A 23153-nucleotide genomic window follows, 5' to 3' on the forward strand; every position below is an offset into this window, starting at 1 on the left:
GTGTTTCGGGTTCTCCAGTTCACTCTGTCTACTGGTCTTTACTGCAGGTTCCATTTCCGGTGGAAATCTCGGATCTTCAGGATTCTCTATATCTTCTTTCTCCTCTTCTCTTCTTGCATTGGTCACTTGGTCAGCATGGAGCCACCTCCCGAGATTGAGTACGGGCATATCCTTATGGTTCTCGGCACCACACAAAGTCCGACATTCCTCCTATGCATTGCATGTTTTCATCATCTTTGTACTAGGGCGCTTGGGCAAGTGAACAATTTCCCCACGAGGGACACTCTCCAAGTGGCACCTGCTGTATGAGCATTCTTCAGCATGTAGCATTGCATCTCCACCTCACTCTTCTCTTGTTCCCCTTTTTGGGCCTGAGAGGGGGTGTTGAGAAACCTTTCACCCTTCACCTACAGTTTGCGTTTTTGTGTTTTGAGTTCTGCGTTTAGGGTTTGCAGCCCCAAAAAGGGGCGCCATCCTAGACTGACTATGCCTATTTATAGGCCACTCTCTCATTCATTCCTCACGACTGATTCATTCAGTTCGTTACCTCTTCTCTCTAGCCTCTCTATTGCCCTCACACCCCTTCAGGAGGACATTGCAGTTCGTGGTTAGTGGCTGTCTTCATCATCTTCCTTGTGCTACGGCACCCTTGTTTCCTTGTATCACATTGACTCCATGATTCAGGTCTTCATCATTCCATTCATCAGAGTTTCGTCTCTCTTCTCTTCTCTTCTCCATGTTTGCCAAGTTCACTCCGTGTTTCTCCCCGCAAACCCTGTTGTCTCGCTGGTACGTCATCTTTTGACAGAGGGTGCACCTCAATGTTGATACAAGATGCACCTCAATGTTGCTCTTCTCAACACTATAAGATGCAATTTAAGAATTGATCTCAATATTCTCTCTTCTCAACATGAGAGGATGCACCTCATTGTTGAAACAAAATGCACCTTGATGTTTCCGTTCTCAACACTATAGGATGCAATTTAAGATCAACAATTTATTTAAGTATTTTGATGTCTAAAAGTGGAGAATGTGCTTTCAGCCGATGATACTAATCAAATCTTTAGGACCATTAATCAATCAACAACTTCAATCAATTCAATGACTCAATTCAAGTCAACTACCCTTACAACACTGATGCACACTATGACCTGGTAAAATCTTTTCTGCAATACTTATCTGACTGTACATGCAGGTTAGGCTGGAGCAATCCACTCATGCACTTGTATGAGTTTTATGATGTTGTTTGCATGTCATATCTGATCAGATATTTGCAATTGTCATGTAATGCAGTGTGCAGGTTTAAGTAAGAAGTTGTGTGTTTAATAAAATAGAGGGGTTTCAATAGATAGTACCTTTTGATTTGAATGCTTTGTGTAGGTTCTGAAACAATGGATGGATGTGAAAGATGAATTGGACAACCTCATGGATGAATATAACAACAAAATTGATAGAATGCAAGAGATTGTCAAGGAAAAGCAGCAAGAAGCTCGTGCACTACACCAAGAATTCTCAGCCTACAAATGGCAGGTGCAACAGATAATTTTGATAAATTGTTATTTTATCACTAGTTAAACAGCACTCACCAGTGATATTGTGCTCATCACAGATAGTAGTTGTGGAATGGGCAGAAGCTGAATGGACACAAGGGAGGAAAAGGTAGATTAAATACTCCAAAATAAAGTTATCCCATGTCAAATGTCTCTGTGCACCCAAATTGGGGTGTACACCAAACCATTGCAGAACAGAAGGGAAAGAAGAGGGCGAGTGTGGGAAGGGGAGGAGGAAGGTGAGCATGGAAAAGAAAAAGGCACTGGCATGATGTTTCTGTGCACCCAAATTTGGGCGTACACCAAGCTGTTGCAGAGGACAAGGGAAAGAACAGGGTAATGTGCAGGAAGGGGAGGAGGAAGGTGAGCATGGAAAAGATAAAGGCACTGGCATGTGGAGAGAATAACAATGACAGCCTACTCAAGAAAGCCAGCAGCAAGGAGGTGGCAGGAGAATTAGACTGAGTACAGTGTGAGAGGAGAGGCAAATTGAGCAGAATACCAACAGCAGCAAATAGTGTGGGAGAACAGCTCAGGCTGACATGAAGTTTTGTCTTTATTTTTACATATGGATGCTGCCTTATAATTTATCTTGATTGTTTAGCTAGCATGAAAATTTAGTAGACATTTTCTTTTCTTCAAGAAAACAAACATCTAAGGTTGACAAAAGATTACATTTGCCTTTAGAAATGTAATAAAAGGCAGGGTTCAAGAGTAACTAATTTTGCATGCTAACCTTTTACCAGCTTACCATGGTGCCCAGGGCAATCACTATCAAGAAACTTCCTATGTCATGTGTGTTGAAGCCCCTATGTATAAACCCTTGAATACATATTTGAGATAATTCTTATACCCCTAAGGTAGAGAATGCCTCTTTTGGGAGGACCTCTGAATGTCCAATTCTCTCTTATGGAATTTAAGCACCCTTGATCTATGGAAAAATGTATAAGTTCACCCCTCAGACTTTTTGTACTAAGTAGCGACTACCTAGCTATGGTACTTGTGTTGAGGGTTAGACTTATACTCTAGTTAGGATATTTCTTATGGGTGCTTTTAAAGATCATTATGAGGATTTTTGATAGATACAATAAGAACAACCTTCGACACTATTTAAAGATTTATTGATGCAAGATGGCAAGCTGACCCTACGTAATTCATCACCTCTTTATGAGAACTTAACTTTATATACACGACTTTGGATATTAGTCAATTAATTCTAGGTGGGAACCCCTATACGTACATCTTAAAGGGTATTTGGAAGGTCTGTAGAAACAGACCATTTAGATTCTGCATGCTTGGGTTCATTCTAGTGTGGACAAGGCTCATAGGATACCATAAAGTAGGTTTATAGGTGTACATAAGGTTAAGTCTCTTTGGGCACCAAGGAGGATATTTAGAACATTTGTCGTGTGACACTCTAGTTTGTAATGAGAGTTTGTCAATCTTTCGATGATCAACATCACAATTCTCTTTCTCCGAGAAAAGAGAATCCTATGAAATGGCACCTTAGTGATAGTTATCAGTAAGATAGATACAGTCCTAATATATGTAGAGAAATGAAGCACTGTTTAACAATTCCCTTGCTATTTGCTCAAGGGAGATATCTTGTCTGAATCAAACCAGAATTCTTTGGAGGAATGCCTCTCAAACAATTGAATCTCAGATTTGACTTAATAGGAGTTATGGGCTTGTTGCCTTCACTAGAATTGCTCAAGTATTCCTCCTTGGGCTTTACACTGCAATATTGATCCAAAGTGGAGCTCAAGGTATCCTCCTCCAGTTTTGTGGCTGAGTCTTCTTTCAAGATTTCTGATTGGGCTTTAATTTTGTTTAGTTACCCAAAAAAATTGACACTTGAAACTTGATATGGCTAAGAGAGAGAACATGCCACACTACACTAGGCAAACACAAGTGTGATGACACAATGATTGCAACTTGATGGTGTACCTTTTCTACCAAGCTTTATGAGTTTCATTGTGCCTTGAACCTAGAGCCATTGCTGCCATAAAAACTCACTTATTTTTGTACAAAATCCTTGGAAACATGTAAAGGGCTGTGAAGACTTGAAAGAGGGATTGTAGTGTATGTGAGTCAAGGTAGGTAGTGTTAGCAATACATGTGTACATTTATTAGTGCACTTGACATGGTGGTGGTGTGAAGCGCTTGACAATGTGATTGGTTGGGTGATCGTGTGAAGGTAGTAGTTTGTCCTGTTGCATATCCATGAAGGCAAGTTATCAAGTTTGATGGGCAGCACTGTGCTTTTTGTGTGACAATAGGTTAGATCAATTAATGTGGCTAATTCTCATTTTGATGACATGGTACTTTAAATGGTGGGTGTAACAGTAGGAAGAGATCGAAGCTCAGTTGAGAGTGGAGTAGACAGTGTAGAGTGTGAGAGCACGACACCCAATGCAATATTTGAAGTGTAAAGTGCAAGTACAAAGTACAACCCTTAAACCTTAGGGTTGTAAGAGGGTGCTCACACCTGAAGTGTGTGATACATGATAAGTGCCTAAAACTGTGTAACGTAGGCACATAAAATAAAATAAATAAATTTGGGGGAAAAAACCTCTTGTATGGAGAGTAAAAAGTGCCCAAGTGTCCTACTGAAGATCACCGACACTCCTTTGTGAGTGTAGGCGTAAGTCAAACCCAACAAACCCCCTTGGAGTGAAGAGTAATCAAGATACAAGGGTCATCCACCAAAGGAGATCAAATTTAAAGCATTGCGAAATGCTTCAAATTTGTCACGAGGAAGAGCTTTGGTGAAGATGTCTACCACATTACCGGTGGTAGGATAGGAGACAAGGCTAATATCACTTGCATGTAGCCTTTCTCTGACAAAGTGATAACGGATCTCAATATGTCTAAGCCATACACATTCAACTGTGGTAGTGAAAGCTGCCTTGTATTCAGCTTCACATGACAATGTGGCAACAGTGGATTGTTTCTTACTAAGCCAAGGGATGCAAGATGAGCCAAGAAAGAAATAATTACCACTAGTGGAGTGACGAGAATCATAATTACCAGCCCAATCAGAATCACCGTATGCATGTAAGTGTAGTGGTCCCCCCTTGGCATAAAGCAATCTAGGAGTCCTAGTACCCTGTAAGTAACGGAAAACATGCTTAACAACTTGCCAATGTGACATGCGTGGTTGATGCATATATCTGCTCAAGGCTAAAACAATGGCTGATGCATATATCCATTGTTGCCACATGACAATGTGACAACAATGGATTGTTTCTTGCTAAGCCAAGAGATGCAAGATGAGCCAAGAAAGAAACAATTGCCACTAGTGGAGTGACGAGAATCATAATCACCAGCCCAATCGGAATCACTGTAAGCATGTAAGTGCAGTGGTTCCCCCTTGGCATAAAGCAATCCTAGAGTCCTAGTACCCTGCAAGTAACGGAAAACACCCTTGACAGCTTGCCAATGTGACATGCGTGGTTAATGCATACATCTGCTCAAGGCTGAAACTGCAAATTGTATGTCCAGCCTAGTGTTGCATAGGTAGATAAGACATCCAACTACTAGAACATATGTATGGATATCAGACAAGTCATTGTCATCATGCAATGACAACTTCAGTCCAGGTTCCATTGGTGAAAAAACTGGCTTGTAATCTTGTATACCAAACCTCTTAAGAAGTTTACCAATGTATCTGGACTGTGACAATCCAATGCCTCAAGCATCATGAAGAAACTAAATGCCCAAGTAATAGTACAAAGCCCCCAAATCTGACATCTCAAAAGTTTGCTGCAAATTTTGTTTGAATGCTGAAATCTGATCAGCATGTATCCCTGTAAGCAAAAGATAATCAACATATAGATATATGACCAGCAATGATACCCCCTCTTTACATACGTAAAGGGTAAACTTTGATGAGCTGTTTATGAACCCTTGGCTGAGTAAAAAGGCATCAATCTTTGCATACCAAGCTCGAAGAGCCTGTTTCAAACCATATAAAGCCTTTTTCAGGTTAAAGACCAAGTGTTCGGATCCCTCAACTGCAAACCAATGGGCTGCTGTACATACACTTCTTCTTGAAGTTTCCCATGTAAAAATGCAGTCTTTATATCAAGGTGATGCATAGTCCATCCATAATGGGCAGCCAAAGCAACCATAGACCTAATGGTAGTCATGTGGGAGGTAGGAACAAATGTCTCCTTATAGTCAATGCCTTTCTTCTGCGCATAGCCCTTGGCCACAAGCTTGGCCTTATATTTGTCAATGGATCCATCTGCATTCCTTTTTAGCTTATAGACCCATTTTGTACCAATGGCTTTCTTCCCAATAGGCAAAGATACTAAATCCCATGTTTGATTCTTTATTATGGAATCAAACTCAGCTTGCATTGGTGACATTAGATTCACACTATGTTTTGCATCCTCAAAACATTCAGGTTCCTCATCATCAAATGTATCTGCTGCCATAACAAACTCCATGGTATGTGTACCATCATGCATATGAGCTTGCCTTCTAGTACGACCAGCAATAGGAGCATCCAAATGACTATCTTTCATAGTTTGCAAATACCATCTAGGCATTTGTCTAGCCTCTTAACTGTGTACAAGCTCTTGCTGAATTTCAAATTTAGCACCTTGGTGAGTATTTAGATCAGCCATGGGCTGATTTTTTGCATTACCCACCGATGGAGCAGCTGGCTAAATATTAAGTTCACTTGTTGAAGCTCCAAGTGTATCACTGAATGAAATGGACAGTAGCCCTTCAAATACATTACTAGCAACCTGATATGTGTCAAATCCAGCAAGGGATAATTTGATTTTTCATCAAAAACCACATCCCTACTAACAAATATATTTTTAGAGACATGATCATATATCTATATCCTTTGCTCTCATTGCTGTACCCCACAAAAATGCATTTGATAGCCTTGTTATCCAACTTCTTCTTGAGTACCTTTGGAATGTGTGCATATGCAAGACACCCAAAAGTTCGAAAATGCCCAATTGAAGATTATCCATTTTTTCCAAGCCTCAAAAGGCAAGACATTCTTTAATGCCTTAGTAGGGCACCTATTTAAGATATGGCAAGCACACATAATTGCTTCCATCCAAAAACTGTGTGGCAAGCTTTTTGCATTGAGCATAGATCTGGCCATCTCCATGAGTGACTGATTCTTCCTTTTTGCAATCCCATTGTGATGTGGAGTATAAGCAGTAGTGTACTAATGAACGATGTTCTTTTGCTTCAAAAAAGAATTAAGTATAGAGGACATGTATTCCTCACCTCAGTTCGAATGGAGAGTCTTCACCCTGCAACTAGATTGGTTTTCAATAAGTGCTACAAAAGCCCAAAATGCATCATACACTCGTGAATTTTTTACCAAAGAGTAGACCCAACAGAAGCGAGTAAAGTCATCAATAAAAGTGTCAAAATAGTAATAGCCACCCAATGACTTTGTCTACATAGGGCCACATACATCTAAGTGCACAAGTTTGTAACCTAGCAGTGGCTCTAAAAGCCACATCATGGGAAAACGAAAAACAATGCATTTTTCCCAAAATACATCGCTTGCATAAGTGCTCAAGAGCTCTCTTCAAGAGAGGCAAACCATCAAGCATTTGTATACACTACAAAAGGATCAAGCTAGTATAGTTTACATGCCCCATACGAGCATGCCATAACTCCGCCTGTGACATAACAGGAGTAAGAGTGGATGCTAAATAGACCGACTGGTCAATTGAAAAAGCATCCAACTCATATAACCCATAACATAGAGTGCCAGTCAAAACCAGAGTCATGTGTTCCTTATCTCTCACCATGCATCTGTCATCATCAAAGGTGGCATGCAAACCACAGCTTGCCAAAGAAGAAACAGATAACCAATTCTTCTTTATATCTGGCACAAACAAGGCATCCTGCAAGCGGAGAATAGAGCCATCAGTGGCTATTAACATAATCTCCCCGGTACCTCTAACAGGTTATAATGCATTGTTGGCACACTGTACAAACTTGCCAACTGGGGCTGCAATAACAGAAGCAAACAAATCTCTACGAGATGTGATGTGCTTGGAAGCACCACTGCCAAAAAACCATGTGCTTGCATCCTCAGTAGAGCTAAATGCTCTATCAGCCCAAGAAGAGTCATAACTGCATGTGTAAAAACAATAGTTCCTGTTTGCAACAAAGGACACTGTACTCAGTGAGGTAGTGGCTTGGCTTCTTGTAATAGTGGCACTTGGCCTTCTTGGCTTGCGTGCCCCTTGTTTCTTATTGCCCTGTGAAGTGCGTGAAGTCCCAAGGCTTTGCGGAGCATTCTTTGCTTAGCTACCTTTGCCCTTCTGCCTTGCCATAAAAGCCTGTGAAGAGGTTATAACATCCACACCACTCTTCTTTTCTATCCACTCTTTCTCTAAGAGCAAACTGACGAGATGAAGGAAAGTAAGTGGTTGTGGGGCAATCCTCATGGTGAGGTTAAAGGCCGTACGGACATTCATAAGCTGCTCATGCAAGTCTTGAATTTTATTTAGATGGTCCTACATAGAATCGCCTTCTCATCCATCTTTACTATCTCAAGCTCTTTCTTCAAGAAGGAGATGCGCGTCGCATTCTTTCTAGCAAATATCTGCTCTAAGGTCAGCTAGGCTTCTCGTGAAGAAGGTTCAGACCGAATGTGAGGGATGATAGGCCTTGTGAATTGCCAATGCAATCAACGACAAAGCTTGTGCATCCCGTGTATCCCATGCCTTTTGTGTTGCTGATCTTTGGGGAAGTGGGTGAGCTGGAGCAGACTGAATGGGCTAAGTTACCCGTTGTCTAGTCCTCCTGGAAGAGTAGCAGGAGCCACAACTCCGGGCCTAACTTCTTCACTGTTGACATAATCCCAAAGATTCTTTGCAATCAGCACATTCTTCCTTATGAAGGACTAGAGGGAATAGTTGTTACCATCCAACCTATCCTCCTTGGATACGTAAGTAAATACATCACCTCCCTGATTTGCCATAATAAATGATGCTGATCAGAGAGAAAAAGAGCAGTGCCTCAAGTTGGACTAACGTGGGAATCTTAGAATTTTCAGAAATTACAACAAGTACTTTGCTGTAATTAGCAAATTGAAGCACAATCTGTCAAAACTGTCTGAAATGCAGTCTGTCCAAGGTGGAATTAATGTTCAGCAGCACTGAAAATGCAAAAGCCCCAAAAATTCTTGTCCCAAAATGCATGAAAACAGTCTATATCAGATTGTCACAGATGTACATGTGTCAATCATTGAGTTGACCTCAAAAGCCCCAAATGTATGGCCCAAATGGCACGAAATCTCTCTGATATGGATTGAGTTGGCTGTGAAGGTGACTGCAGGGTATAGACTAGTGGCAGGCGGAATTGATGGGCAGACCTGGTGTGCTGGAGTAGATTTGGAGGGCGCTGGACAGACTATGCAGGGAGTTGGAGCAGCAGGCGGTGCAGCCTGTCAGAGTTGTGGCAAGCGGCGCCTGTCAGAGCTGCAACAGGTCGAGGCCTGGCAGGCGGCGCAAGGCAGGCACAACTGGTGGTGCTGCAGCAGGTCAAGGCAGTGTCCAGGCGTAGGGGGCGGGCGTCCAAGCATAGGAGGCAGGCGCAATTGGTGGTGTTGCAACAGGTCGAGGCGAGGTAGGCGGTGCTTGTATTGCTCATGGCTGGCTGAAGCTTGGTGCTGGGCAGTGTACAAAATTGGAGCTCCCGCAGGGTGGACAAAACACTACCTTGGTGGCAGCGCTAACAGAAGGGCGGGACTTGCGCTTGTGGTGGCTCAGTTGGTGGAGCTGAAATCAGCTCTGATACCAAATGTAACAAGAAGAAGAGATCAAAGCTCAGCTGAGAGTGGAGTAGACAGTGTAGAGTGTGAGAGCAGGACACCCAATGCATTAATCTGAAGTGTAAGGTGCAAGTACAAAGTACAAGCCTTAAACCTTAGGGTTGTAAGAGGGTGTTCACACCCAAGTGTGTGAAACACGATAAGTGCTTAAAACTGTGTGACATAGGCACATAAAATAAAAGAAATATATATGGGGGAAAAAACCTCTCGTACGAAGAGTAAAAAGTGCCCTAGTGTCCTACTAAAGACACCGACACTCCTCTGTGAGTGTAGGCATGAGCCAAACCCAACGATGGGCAGTTGGAGAAGACATTTAGAAGTGTAGCTACTTGGATAAACGTTGTCAGTTGATCAAATCATGCTAGCTATTCAATGCATGCCTATCCAATGTGTTTAAAAAAAATTAGGAATGAGATCATCATCAAAGATTGTGTCAAGTTATTGACAATAGAGATCACGGATTTAGATTGATGGTCTTCTTGTGGTGAGTTATTGTCAAGATTAGGAGTGTAGAACGGTGCAGGCATAAGCAAGTGATTTGAGAGCCCGGGTTGGAGTGTTCATGGCTGCATGATATGAACGACTATATAATGCACACCTTGGGCTGTTGAGCCATAGCTTTGTACAATCTCATATTAACTGCTCTAATATAAGATTTGAGAATCGTTTCCATCTTTGGGTTCTCTTATCATTCTCTTGAGTTGTGCATTTAGGACTTGTTGCATTATAGTTGGTCTTAGAGCCAACTTTCGATAATTGGGGGAGGAACAATTGGAGTTGCAAGATTTCAAAAGTTTTGCTGCTTCTCTACAATAGGCGTATACAAGGATTTTTCCCCCCTTCTACCATGGAGGCTTGTATGAACAGATCATGGTGCAAGTGAAGGCAGTGGTGGATCGACAAGAGTTTATCCTTCTTCAAAGCTAGATGAAGTCTTCTTGATTGATTGTCTCCCCCCCCAGTAGCATTGGGGTGTTGAGAAACCACATCATTTCATCCAGTTTTCCTTTTGCATTCCCATTTTTGGTTTCAGCTTCCAGTCCCAAAAAGGTTTTCTAGGGACTTCCGAGAGTATCAGAGCGTAGTTCGAGAGACTTCTGTGGGCAAGACTCAAGATTGTTCATGTCTATATATACAACACTCCCCATTCATTCTTCACCTATACTCACCACACTCTCTCACTTCTTCTGAGACTTTCATATCTTCTCTGCTTCCACCATCTCCATCCCTGCTCATTAGGTGCCAGTCACCTTCCTCTAGAGGTCTACGTTTATGGTCGCAGAGGCTCTATCTCCAGCTGGTGACCATCCCTTCATCACGGTGACAACATCCTAAGGGTGACACTTCTTGTGTTTGTCATCTCCTACCTTGCTCCTCACTTGGCGATATTTGGTGACCTTCCTACATGTTGGTTGTCAGATTCTTCTCCTCTAGTAGCTTCATCAGCTTGCATTTGGCTGTTTGGGCGGCTCCACCACACTTGGCATCTGCATCATCAGCCTAGAGTTAGCTTTTTCAGGCTCCATACACACTTGCGTTTTGGTTCTTGGCCCCTTTCCTTCATCAAATGTCACTCTTGTTGTTGGTATTTTCATCATCAGAGGCTGCTACATTTGCATTTTTAGTTTCCGGCTCTTCCTTCACCTCTAGTGTCACTCTTGCTCGCAACCAGTAGCTACTAGATCATGAGTATAATGTGTAAGTTTAGCAATGTAAGCATCCAATTATGTAAAGGTGACAATCAAGTTCATCTAGTAGCTTTCCACTTGAGAAAATTCTTTGTTGCAAAAATCAACTATGAAATTCATGATACAGGACTTTTACCTATTGTGGACTCCTTAGAGACCTAGCAACACCTACTTGAAGGTGCCCCTCATAAGATCACTATCTATATGGATCACAAGAATCTGGAATATTTTATGAATTCCCATGTTTTGAATCGTTGCTAAAAAAATGGAGTGGTTTCCCATCCAATTGACTTCGTCATTATCTATAGGTTTGGCCATCAACAAGGGAAGCTAGATGTTGTATCTTGAAGATCCTACGTGGCACCAAAAGAAGTGATGAAGCCCATGACCAACAGAATGTAGTAATGTTGAAATCTAAGCAATCAAAGTTAAGGGCAATTAATCATCAACAAAGCCCCAGAAGACTGTATTCTAATCAAAGGTCGAGAAGAGGATTACAAAAGACTCATTTCCCAAGGACATAAGAGGAAGTTATATCAATGCCAAGAATAGACTCAAAGGGATTTTCAAAAGCTTAATGGGCTTCTCTATTCTAAAGGACTCCTCTATGTTCCTCCTGGTTCTTTGCAAGTGGATATACTCAAAAAGAGACATAATCTCTTCTCAACAAGGCATTTGGTATTAACAAGATAATCAAATTGGTTTTAAGGGATTTTGGATGGCCACAAATGTGAAACCTAGTGAAGAACTTTATGCATTCTTGTAACACATGGAATCTGTAACGTGCCCGTCCAGGCACGTTTTAGCTGTCCATTGAGAAATGAATCTAAGCGTCACTGCTCGGCACTCCCATGGAATGTTCTGGGGTTTGTCGCCTAGGGTCTCCCGAGTCCGCCTCGCAACGAAACGTTCGCGGCCGAACCCACTAGGATCGACCTAAGATTTGGGTTCCTAGGGACCAAAGTCTTCTAACAACATTCTAACATCGAGTCCTGGACATCCTACTTTACATAGAGATACCCAAGCCAAAGCAGACCCATGCCGCACTTGGTTCAAGGAGAATGGGAAACGAGAGGGATGTGTTGCTAAACCTCTCTACCTGTAGGGCATAGCCCCATTCCGGTCCCCTAAAACGGCATGGATCGGGTTCTAGCTTAACCATTCCTAAAGGTCAAACGACGGTAAACCTTATGAGAAGCCTCCCAATTCTCTGGGACCACCTTGCCGTAGGACGGACCCGTCGGGAGTTCCACCCACCCGCTTCCCTTGATAGCTTTAGTTTTCTAATTAGGTCCTATCACATTTATGTATGACATTCACAATGAGCTTCTTTAATTAGGCCTTTTTGAGAATAGGGATTTGTTTGCGTAATTTACAGCACAGACACGAAAACGAAGCAAGCAGTTCTTTTGACAAATAAGTTCCTTAACTTATTTTCCCCTTAATCTTTGTCTCCTGTCCATACATGAGAATTATATATCCCTTCTGTTCATTAGAAGTCCTGGTCCAAATCACATGGCACCATAATTTCTATCCATTATCTAGAATAGGATCTTCCAACGCCCTGGACGTTGGGCTCACGGCAGTCTACAGCTCCGTTTCGGACTCCCTTTCCGGACGGCAAGAGGTGTCCAGAGCTTTACTGACCCTGAGCGACCTAGGAGTGAGATGCACTTTCCGTGGTTAACCTTTTCACCACTCGGTCTTCGGCCCGTGAATCGAGCACTGCTCTCTTGGGTTGAAACGCGACGTGACCTTGAAGATGATCCACCCACGCAAAATATCATTCCTTAATTAATCCAATTAAGAACTAAGCACAATCAAGGCAATCAGCCTAATGTCATCTTCCAAAGAGAACATTCCTTTATTCCCATGGCGACTTGTCATTACAGACCCTTGCCATGCATTTACCATAAAACACAAGCACTTGGACTAATCATCCAATTCACATCCCATAATTAGTTTAGTGCAAGAGCATTTAGGACGTTATTTAATCAATCCGCAAAACAATGGTATCCTTTTCCAAACATTGTAGGAATAGTTGCGATAACCTTTCCATCGAGTATTTGCTCTCCCCCTTGGGGTCAAGAGCGATTCTATATAAAATTTACTTAACACTCCCTTCTGTTGACTAAGGCATATGTTAAGGTTTCAAACACTGTACAAGACATAAGTTCTATTAATTACTTACATTGATCAATAACCGAACCCTGAATTGGATTGACGGAAATTGTAGTTAACAGACGGGTCTTAGGACATCTCAGTTTCAATCCTTATGATTAATTTCTTGTATTAGGCCCTAGTCACAAGCCATGAAGTAATGGAAAATTATTCTCTTATATCAACATGTTATAGACCTGACGTGTAAATACGTGATAAGATAAGTGTGAGATGATTTCAGGTAACTAGACTCTGACACACGTTGCGTTGAGCTAGAATCTAGTTTTTTTTTTTCTTAATGTTTGGGCTCTTAGGCTAAGTACTTTTGAAGTATCCAAACTTTAGACTAGAACCTTCCATTCCCATTTCTTAATGTCATATTCATTTGGTAGTTATGCTAGTTGTAACCCTTGACTATGCCCTAACCTAACACTTGTATGCACAATCTTCTAATGTCGTTCTTTTAGCGACTATACTGTTCATAACCGTTGACTAGTTCCTCCTTGCAATAGCGCTATTAGCAAATAGGTCGTATGTAACTAAGTTGGGTTAAAAGGAACAATCAGAATGCCAAATTATAATGATAGGAATAGGTTCAAGCTATTTGCGCATACCGAAGTGAAATAGTCTATGACTCACGAATAGGGAAGAAGGCAATTAATACTTGCGTATTCGGAGATGGCTTAACCATACCCAACATTGCATTCGAGTTGACGGTATCACCCGGATCGATGGCTTCACTGCCAGGTGCGGGATTTTCATTGGTGCGTGCCATCCACCGTTTTGGGGCCATACTTCGGCTTGTGAATCACTTTCTTTCCTTCCCTCGTTGGAGAGATGGCGTACGGGCCGACTTTCTTCTACCGCGATGGGAGGGGTTAGGCTTGCGGATATTGGGGGGGGGGGGGGGGGGGTAAACACGTGCGGTCACTCTCTTTTTCTTTCTCTCTTCCTCCCTCTTACTCACCTTCTCTATCCTTCTCTCTCTCTCTCTCTCTTCTCCCCCTCCTCTTCTTGTTCTCCTCTCCCTCTTATTCTTTTCCTCTTTTTCTCCCCTCTCTCTCTCCCTCTTCTTCTTCTTCTTCTTCTTCTTCTTCTTCTTCTTCTTCTTCTCTCTCTCTCTCTCTCTCTCCCTTCTCTTCTTCTTCTTCTTCTCCTCTTCTTCTCCTCTCTCTTTGACCAATCTGCTTTCTTTGACACTAGTGATGAGATGTTCAGAGATATTGCATTAGATGAAGTGGGATTAGTTAGATCAGCCCAAGATAGAGAGATAACAGAATATGGAACACACCTACTGGCATTGGGAAGTGCACATGGTTTGGCCATCCTTAACGGGCTACCACAGTGGCCAAGATCTAATGGCTTCACATGTTGGAATAACAAGAAAGGGTCAAGCACAGTGGACTATTTGATTGGATCACCCAACTTGCTGCCTGACATAAAAAGCTTTGAAATCTCAAACAGACCAATTGGATTAGTAGTAGACCATGCTATTCTAGCTTTCACAATGCAATATGGGCATATACACGAAGCACAGTCACACATACCAAAATTACCACGCTATGATTTTGTGGAAGCGACCTCACACATATATAGCACTACTGTGCGAGATGCATTGAGGGAGCTAGACACACAGGCCTCTCTGGATGAGTTTACAGGATAGTTGGCCGAGATAATACACACTTCAGCAGTATACGCTTTCCCACACACTACACTGTCAGATAAACCTCCACGAGGTAATGCCCCACAGAATGGTTGGTATGATGATGAGTGCAGAGAGACACGAGCACGTTTTCAGCGAGAGATGGCACTTGGCATATGTACACATAAGCATGCTCGAACACTCTTCAGATGGTTGGTATGCAAAAAGAAGCGGGAATACCTGAGTAGACTAGAAACAGAAATGTATTCCATGTTCTTGGGGCAGGACAACAAGAGAGCATGGAAAAAGATGCACGAGAACCAGCCACCCCTACAAATTACTAGACCGGATGATTGGCATGGATATGCTTGCACACTCTATGATATTCCTGGCCAAGAGCCTATGCTACTCCCCTCAACCTCAAGACCAGCAAATTGCAGATTTTTCACAGAAAAAAAAAGTGAGGAATGCCATATGGAAACTGAAAAATGGAAGAGCCCAAGATCATGATGGTTTAGTGGCTGAACACTTCACGCATGCCTGTGATATTTTGGCACCAACGCTGGCTCACATCTTTAATAGGGCAGTTTGTGAGGGATTTTCAACCTGTTGGTCAGACCATATTATTGTGCCGCTCTTTAAGAGTGGAGACCCCGTGCTACCTAGTAACTACCGAACTATCATGATTGGATACATGCTGGCCAAGATATATGGCTCTATCGTGGAGCAAGCATTGAGTGAATGGACCGAGATGCATGGCCTGAGATCAAAAGGCCAGGTTGGCTTCAGGAGGGGATATACAACTCTAGACCATATCTTTACATTGAGGCAATCATCGAAGAAGGCAAGGCATTCAAGAAAAAGATCTATTGTTGTTTTGTGGACTTTCGCAAGGCCTTTGACACAGTGCCACGTGCTAGACTCATGAGAAGAATGCAAAACATTGATGTGCCCCTAGAGATATAGTGGAGTATCTATGCCTTGTATGAGACAGTGACGGGCAGAGTACGAACACCTGAGGGCATCTCAGATACAGTCAATAGCACCATTGGGTTGAAACAAGGCTGTCCACTTTCACCGACACTATTTGGGCTGTATATAGATGAAATTTCAGAATATGTGGATAGGACTGGTGGGGCCGGAGCCAGCTTAGCTAGAGTGCTGATACCATTACTACTTTATGCCGATGATATTGTACTTATATCTAACTCACCTGAGGGACTAAATAGACACTTGGATGCATTATCAGCTTTTTGCAGAGATAGAGATCTTAAGGTGAACCTTGGGAAAACTAAAGTTATGGTATTTAACACTTCAGCTGCTTGGGTGACAAGAGCTGAGCACTAGTTTACTTTTGATGGAGAGCCAGTGGAGATGGTTAGGCAGTATGTCTATTTGGGGGTCACATTGAAGGGACCACAGTTCTCTTGGAGAGAGACATCAGAGGCTCGTTTGGCAAAAGCATATGCAGCCTTAGGTGCATTGGAGAGGCAATGTGCTCACATACAATTTCATGAGCCGCGCACCAAACTGTGGCTTTTTGACACCCTGGTTACACCCACACTCCTATATGGGGCAGCTATTTGGGGTCCGAGTCTCTTTCACACGAGGAGATAGCCTTTGGGAGACCAGGATGGACCAGAGAAGGAATACTATGACAGATGGGAGCATATGGAAAGACCACTGGTCATGATGATCTCACATATGATACGAGCGAAGAGCTCGACCCCACATGAGATTATCAGAGCTGAGTTGGGAGCATCACCCATGGTGGCTGAGGCCTTGGTCCAAGCAGTGACTTTCATACATAGACTATGGGAGCTCCCCCAAGATAGATACCCATGGCTAGCCCTGGCCTCTTCTAGACAACTAGCAGCAGACGGTGACAGACACTGTTGGTATGCTCAGATGAGTACATGGATGAGTCTACATGGGCTGCAAATTGACAGACTACCCTCCTTTGACTATAGCCTGGATTGCCCTACACTTGACCTAAGCCGATCAAAGCTAAACCATGTGATCAGAGCAGACATATTGAAGTTAGATACGGAGAAGACCTGGATCCAACCCCCCTCTCCCCATGGCACGAGGATGGCACACTACCAGACCCACTTCCTTCAGGTATCTAAGGATGGTTTCATCACCCGACCCAATTACATGGACACAGCTGCCTCATGGACTACGCACAGTTATTGGTCAGATCCGCACCTCATCCCACTACCTGAGGATTGAGACAGGCAGATGGGAGGGTATACAGACAGAAGAACGCATATGCCCACTATGCGACAGAGAGCCAGAGACAGAGGAACACTACATCTGCCGATGCACTATATATTATGACATACGAGGCAGATACCACTGTCTGTTTTGAGAGGGTTTTGGACCCCTGAGACGGATCATGCAGTTTGAGGATCAGAGATGCTTGGGATTCTTCATCTTGGAGCTCTAGAGGCGCAGAGCAACAATTCTACGGAGTAGGAGGCCCCCACAGCTCGGCTCACATAGACAAAGAGCAGTCACTGACTTTTTCACTGATACACGACAGAGTATGGCAGATACCACTACTACGGCCACACAGCCTACAGGAGTACATCATCATTGGACCTCATCTTTTGTAGGTGTCCCTTTGGATAGAGCAGTGGCACTTAGCCGGTCTAGGCGCCCACGTCCACCCAGACGAAGGCCTAGACATCCACACCACAGACAAATTAAAGCCATCATTGAGCGCCACAGGAGACAGATGCCGAGACGCCTCAGCCATGCAGAGATACACCTCCTTAGAGAACAGACATATCATTGATGGAGAGTTTTCCTTTCTCTACTCTCACTTTCAGATCACTGACATGTTTCCCTTTTATAGGACACTATTTCATTTTTTTTTTTAGTCTTATAGGCATGTTTTTCATCTTTTTCTCGTTCCAGATGAGAAACACACCATCATTGTATGTATTGCTTTGGTCTCATAGGCCACATTGGCCTTTTAGAGATGTTAATATACTCTCTCTCTCTCTCTCTCTCTCTCTCCCTTCTCTTCTTCTCCTCTTCTTCTCCTCTCTCTCTCTTTTCTATGGCTCGACAGCGGGAGGGGGGCGGGGGGGGAATAAGGTGGCCTCCCCTAAGGTTTCATGTCCCATCTTTTCCAGGATTGGGGGTGGGGGGTTTTATAGTGGGAAGGGTGAGGGTACCCTCCTTTCCCCCACCACACATGTGTTGTGGCTTGGTAGCTTGTATGGCTGTCACTCCATCTCCCTCTCCTCGGCCGTTTTCTAGCCACCATCCGTTGTCCTTGGTTGGTGGGGAGGGGGAGTGGAAGACACTGTCCTTCTCCCTCCCTCATAGCCTGCGTCGACTCCTTGTTGTCTCTCTCTTCTCTCCCTTTGCCGTCACAACGACGGCGGGAGGGTGGAGAGAATTTTTTTTTCAATTATCCTTTTTAAAATAAAAAGTGGGGGGGGGGGGGGGGGTTGTATGAGGGAGCGGCGGGACATTACAGAATCAAGCTAAAGTCCCTCATCATTAGTCTCATGGCCTTCTTCAACCATTACCTATTCCAAGTAAGCCATGGTATCGCACCTCCACTACACACCTAGCACTACAAATTGGTATCAGAGCTGAAGGCCATCCCGACCACACTTCTAGAGCTTGTCCGAGCTGTGACACAACATGTTGTTAGTTTGAGGTAGGTTTGCAGGGTGCGACACAGGTCATAGCAGGTCACGGGGACTATCCGGTAGTTAGAGGCACGTCGCAGTTAGGTAGCGTAGGTAGTAAGGTAGTGTAGGTAGTTAAGGCAACACATAGTAAGCGAGGTAGTCAGGCAACAATGTGGGTAGTCAGTCAATAGATTATGGGCCAGTTGGATGTAGGTTATGGGGCCTAGGTGAGACGTCAGCACAGATCATGTGTAGCTCCATCCATTGATAGTCATTAAAAAAAAAAAGAAATCACTTTTTTAAAAACGGGCTTATCCTTGGTCAAAAAATTATGTGGATTGTCACGTATGCACAAGCACAATTTGACAAATTTGAGATATTGGGCATGCATCTACTCCTGAAAATTGGGGCATTTGGTGTATACTTCAAAATTTTACTCGGTTGAGTAAAATTTGTGGAATTTGCACACTCTTGGGTCTCATAAATTGGGGCTTTTCATGTAATTGTAGAAATTGCAATGAAACATGTATAATTTCTTTAAATTTTGACACATTGGATCTGTCTAGGTATGTACTTCCAATGCAATTTCTATGCAAATTGAGCACATCGGATCCTGGACATATTTGGGGCTTTTGTAAAATTTGTGAAATTTTGGCAAAAATTGGCTCGTGCAATCTTCTCGGGAGTTATGTTTAAGGTAATTTGAGCAGTTTGAGGAGAGAAATTTTGGGCTTTTGATTGTGCGAGTCAAATTCGTGCTTGTGGATGCATTTGGAGCAGAAATTGTAGCTAAATTTTGGGGCTTTCTCATGAAATTGATGTATTAGCCCGTGGCATGGCTGCAATTGCTTGTGGTGTGATGTAGCACACATTTTGTATCTTTGAAAATTGATTTGTAGATCTGAAATTTCTTCAATTACTTGGTTTTTCATCGTTGGTTGGTACTTGCTTTGTACCTTGGTCATTTGTGTGACAATTGGATTCACATTTGTTGACTTTTGAGTCACTTTTGAGCTGTAAATCATGGCTGGTAGCAATGATAGCAGCAATCTTTTGCACATTAAGAAGCTTGAGGATGCACACAACTTTGCTATATGGCAGAAGCATTGCTATAATGTCTTGGTGCAGAAGAAACATGTGAAGCCCATAAAGAGAAAAGGGGTAAAACCAACATCTATGGATCCATATGAGTGGGATGAGTTAGATGAGCTTGCACGCTCTACACACCTTGCTCTTCAACATAGAGAAATTGAAATCTGCCTATGATGTGTGGTGAAGACTTGAGGAGTTATGGGCATAGAAAAGTGCAGCTAGCAAGGTTTATTGGTTGAAACAATTGATGGACCTTCGTAGGAACGAAGGTACAACCATGTTTGTACATTTGAATGAGTTTAACTCTATTTTCAGCTAGCTGATTGCTTTGGAGTTTCATATTGATAAGTAGTTCAAGACAATATTTTTGCTATATACTTTGCCTGAAAGTTGAGACACTTTTAGCACAACAATGAGTAACTCCAATGCTATGTTGGTATATTTAGATGTGGAGAGCTCTTTATTAATGGAAGAGCTCAATAGGCAAAATATTTCAGCAAACAAGTCTTCCAATGTACTGCATACTAGAGGCAGATCCCAACACAAGGTTAATTCGGACAACAAAGCATGCAACAAGTCTTGTGGACAAAATGTAGAGTGCTATCATTGTGGTATGAAAGGGTATTTCAAGCGGGGTTATTTTAAGTGGAAGAAAGAGAAGGGCAAGGGCAAAAGCACTGATGATAGCAAAGATGAGAAAAAGAACAGTCAACGTGCAAAGAAGAGCAGTGTGAAGATAGAGAAAGTCAATGTGGTCAATCATGAGAGTAACAGTGGCAGTGATGTACTTTTTGCTTTTTCTTTTAGTGCACAGTCATTGATTGTAGATTATGATGATGACATGTACACTTGGATTCTTGATTTAGATACTATGTTCCATGTAACACCACACTATGAGTGGCTTTCAAACTATAGTGATGGTAGACATGGTGTTGTTCACTTGGGGGACAACTATACATGTGACATTGCAGGGATTGACAGTGTGCAGTTGGCATTTCGGCATGGTTCAATGTTCACTTTGCATAATGTGAGGCATGCACCTCAGCTCAAAAAGAGCTTGATAAGCACAGGGGAGCTAGATGATAAAGGTTATCACACCACTTTTGGGGATAGCAAATGGAAGATATGTAAGGGATCTAGGATTGTTACTAAAGGCTCTAAGAGTGACACTTTGCATTCATTGCATGTATCTAGTGTGGTAATCACGTTGTTGCCATAACCAGGCAGCCAAGTGTGTCTTTGTGGCATAGTTAATTGGGGCACATGAGTCAAACTGGAATGAAAGTGCTTTCTCGTTTGGGTTATTTGCCGTGTTTAAGGTATGCTGATTTTGACCATTGTGATCATTGTTATTTGGCAAGCATGATCAAACATCACATAAAAAGTCTTTCATTAAAATCTTCACCCTTAGAGTTGGTACATTCAGATGTATGTGAGATGCTAGGATTGCCTCTAGAGAAAAAGAAATATTTTATCACTTTTGTTGAAGATGCCACATGCAAAGTGTGGATTTATTTGATCTGTTGTAAAGACCAGGCAGGGATTGGATACATTTAAAAAATTCCTAGCACTTGTTGAAAATATGACCAGCAAGACATTAAAGTGTCTTCGATTTGACAATGGTGGGGAATATGTGTCAAAAGCCTTTCAGGCCTTTTGTGACAGCAAAGGGATAAAGAGGAAACTTACTACTTATAATCCATCCCAAAATGGTCACACAGAGCGTATAAATAGGACTATTCAAGAGGTGGTCCATACCATGTTGTCTCATATTGCATTACCTCATGGATTTCGGGTAGAGGCTATTATGACAGCTATACACTTGATCAATTGGTTACCAAACAGGTCTTGGGGGTTGAAACCAGCCTTCCTTCCATGGATGGGTGGCAATTCCTTGATTACAACCTAGTTACAGCAGCAACATTTATTACAAAATTGAGAAATGCAAATTAACTTACAATCTTGGACAATGGACACCTTGTTGGCCCCAAAATTGGTGCCCCTTTTGGTATTTCTTTAACTTAATTGAAGAAAAAGCTGATGTACAATGGGATTTTCCGAATCCCTTTTGGTATTCCAACTCTCCTTGCTGTCCAAAATGACCAACAATTCTTCAATCTGATTTGCCCCTTGACTCGGGCAGACAATTGGCCTTCACTCGCTTTGATGGAGATTAAAATGCCCCAAATTCATTGATTTGTTGGTCCCTCCACTTGAATTTGACTGAAAACAACTTCAGCCCCATTGAATCCAAGTCTTGGAGCTTCGAATTTCTGGCACACTTCTTGAAGTTGTTGTTAAACCTTAATTTCCGATACTGCAGATTAGGGTTTATAGGAGAGAAATCTGAAATGTCTCAGCCTTTGGTGATCTCAATGCTGTAATCTTTGGAGCAAGGTTGTAAAAAGGTTGGAAGATGAGAGAGAATGCTAAGGAGAGAGAAAATTCAGACTTTCTTTGCGAAGAACTGAAGAAAATTAGTCATTTACTACGGGGGCTGCCTTGTCTCAATAGCCTTTAGATGTTGTTGCCTACTGCAGATTGGTCTTCTCCTACCCCTGGTTGCCTCAGAAGGTCCTCCAATGGCTGCAGATTAGATCAACGACATTTCCTTCCTCTCTTTTAAGGCTGAATTTAATAATTATTTCGGTGCCCATAAAAATAATTTGACTAGCCAATAATTAAATTGGCTAGGTAACTTTCATTCCCAAGTGTCTCTTGGTCACCTTTGACTATTAGATTGGCGTTAGGTACCACTAAATGCCACTTCTCTGATGTCACCAACAATTGATACTTATGGCCAAATGAATGACCTAGGCCAACAACTGGCACAAGATACCACCAAGTACGTGTGTGGCATAACTTATAGCAACTTTTGCCTTTGACATCCCATGGTTTCCTCGGGTTTGGGACTTGTAAATTTACTCTAGCCCTAGTTACACCTCACATGTGCAACATTTACTTAACCATGTGACTGAGAATTAATCCACATGTTAAGTGAGGTTTCAAAAATGCATGTTCTCATGATAGCCCTTCCCCTTAATCTTTTGCAATCATCCTTGATTGCACTGCCAGATGCATCAAATGCAAAATAGTAGATAGGAATTTCCACGAGGCATCATAGTACACAACATTGCGCACTGCTGCTCAACCATTCCATATGTCCAACACATGCTGAAAATTACCAGCCAATCATAACATAACATAACACTCACAAAGAATCTCAAAAACATTGCCAGATTATCTTGTGACATGTCTATTTCTCATGAGCTCAACTCATTTGGCAAAACCAAGGATAAACCATGGCTAAATCATCAATGGCATCATAGCATATGCTGTTGTTTTTGAAACCAGATGTAAACCATTGAAAACTGAGGCTAGTTTGATTAAAGATAATAAAAAACTGAGTTGAAAATGAGTAGAATTTTTGTCTCAAAATTGAGGCAAAATTCATATAAGCTGATGCAAAAGTATAGTTCTAGTGCCCGGATGAAACTCATACTCATTTGCATACATCTCACAGTAACTAGTGCACTAAGT

General features: G+C 42.4%; 1 protein-coding gene across 3 annotated transcripts in view; it reads left to right on the forward strand.

The window, feature by feature from the left end:
- LOC148031567 (uncharacterized) overlaps positions 1–23153 on the forward strand; it is a 163614-nt gene that overhangs the window by 26016 nt on the left and 114445 nt on the right. For all 3 annotated transcript variants that reach the window (XM_087685769.1, XM_087685771.1, XM_087685770.1), the window contains one exon: positions 1381–1530. In XM_087685769.1, coding sequence (XP_087541895.1) covers positions 1381–1530 — 150 coding nt within the window. The remainder of the gene's footprint in view (positions 1–1380; positions 1531–23153) is intronic.

Source organism: Lygodium microphyllum, chromosome 9 (assembly GCF_053477565.2).
Source record: "Lygodium microphyllum isolate KBCC chromosome 9, Lygodium_microphyllum_v1.1.10, whole genome shotgun sequence".
NCBI classification, from domain to species: Eukaryota; Viridiplantae; Streptophyta; class Polypodiopsida; order Schizaeales; family Lygodiaceae; genus Lygodium; species Lygodium microphyllum.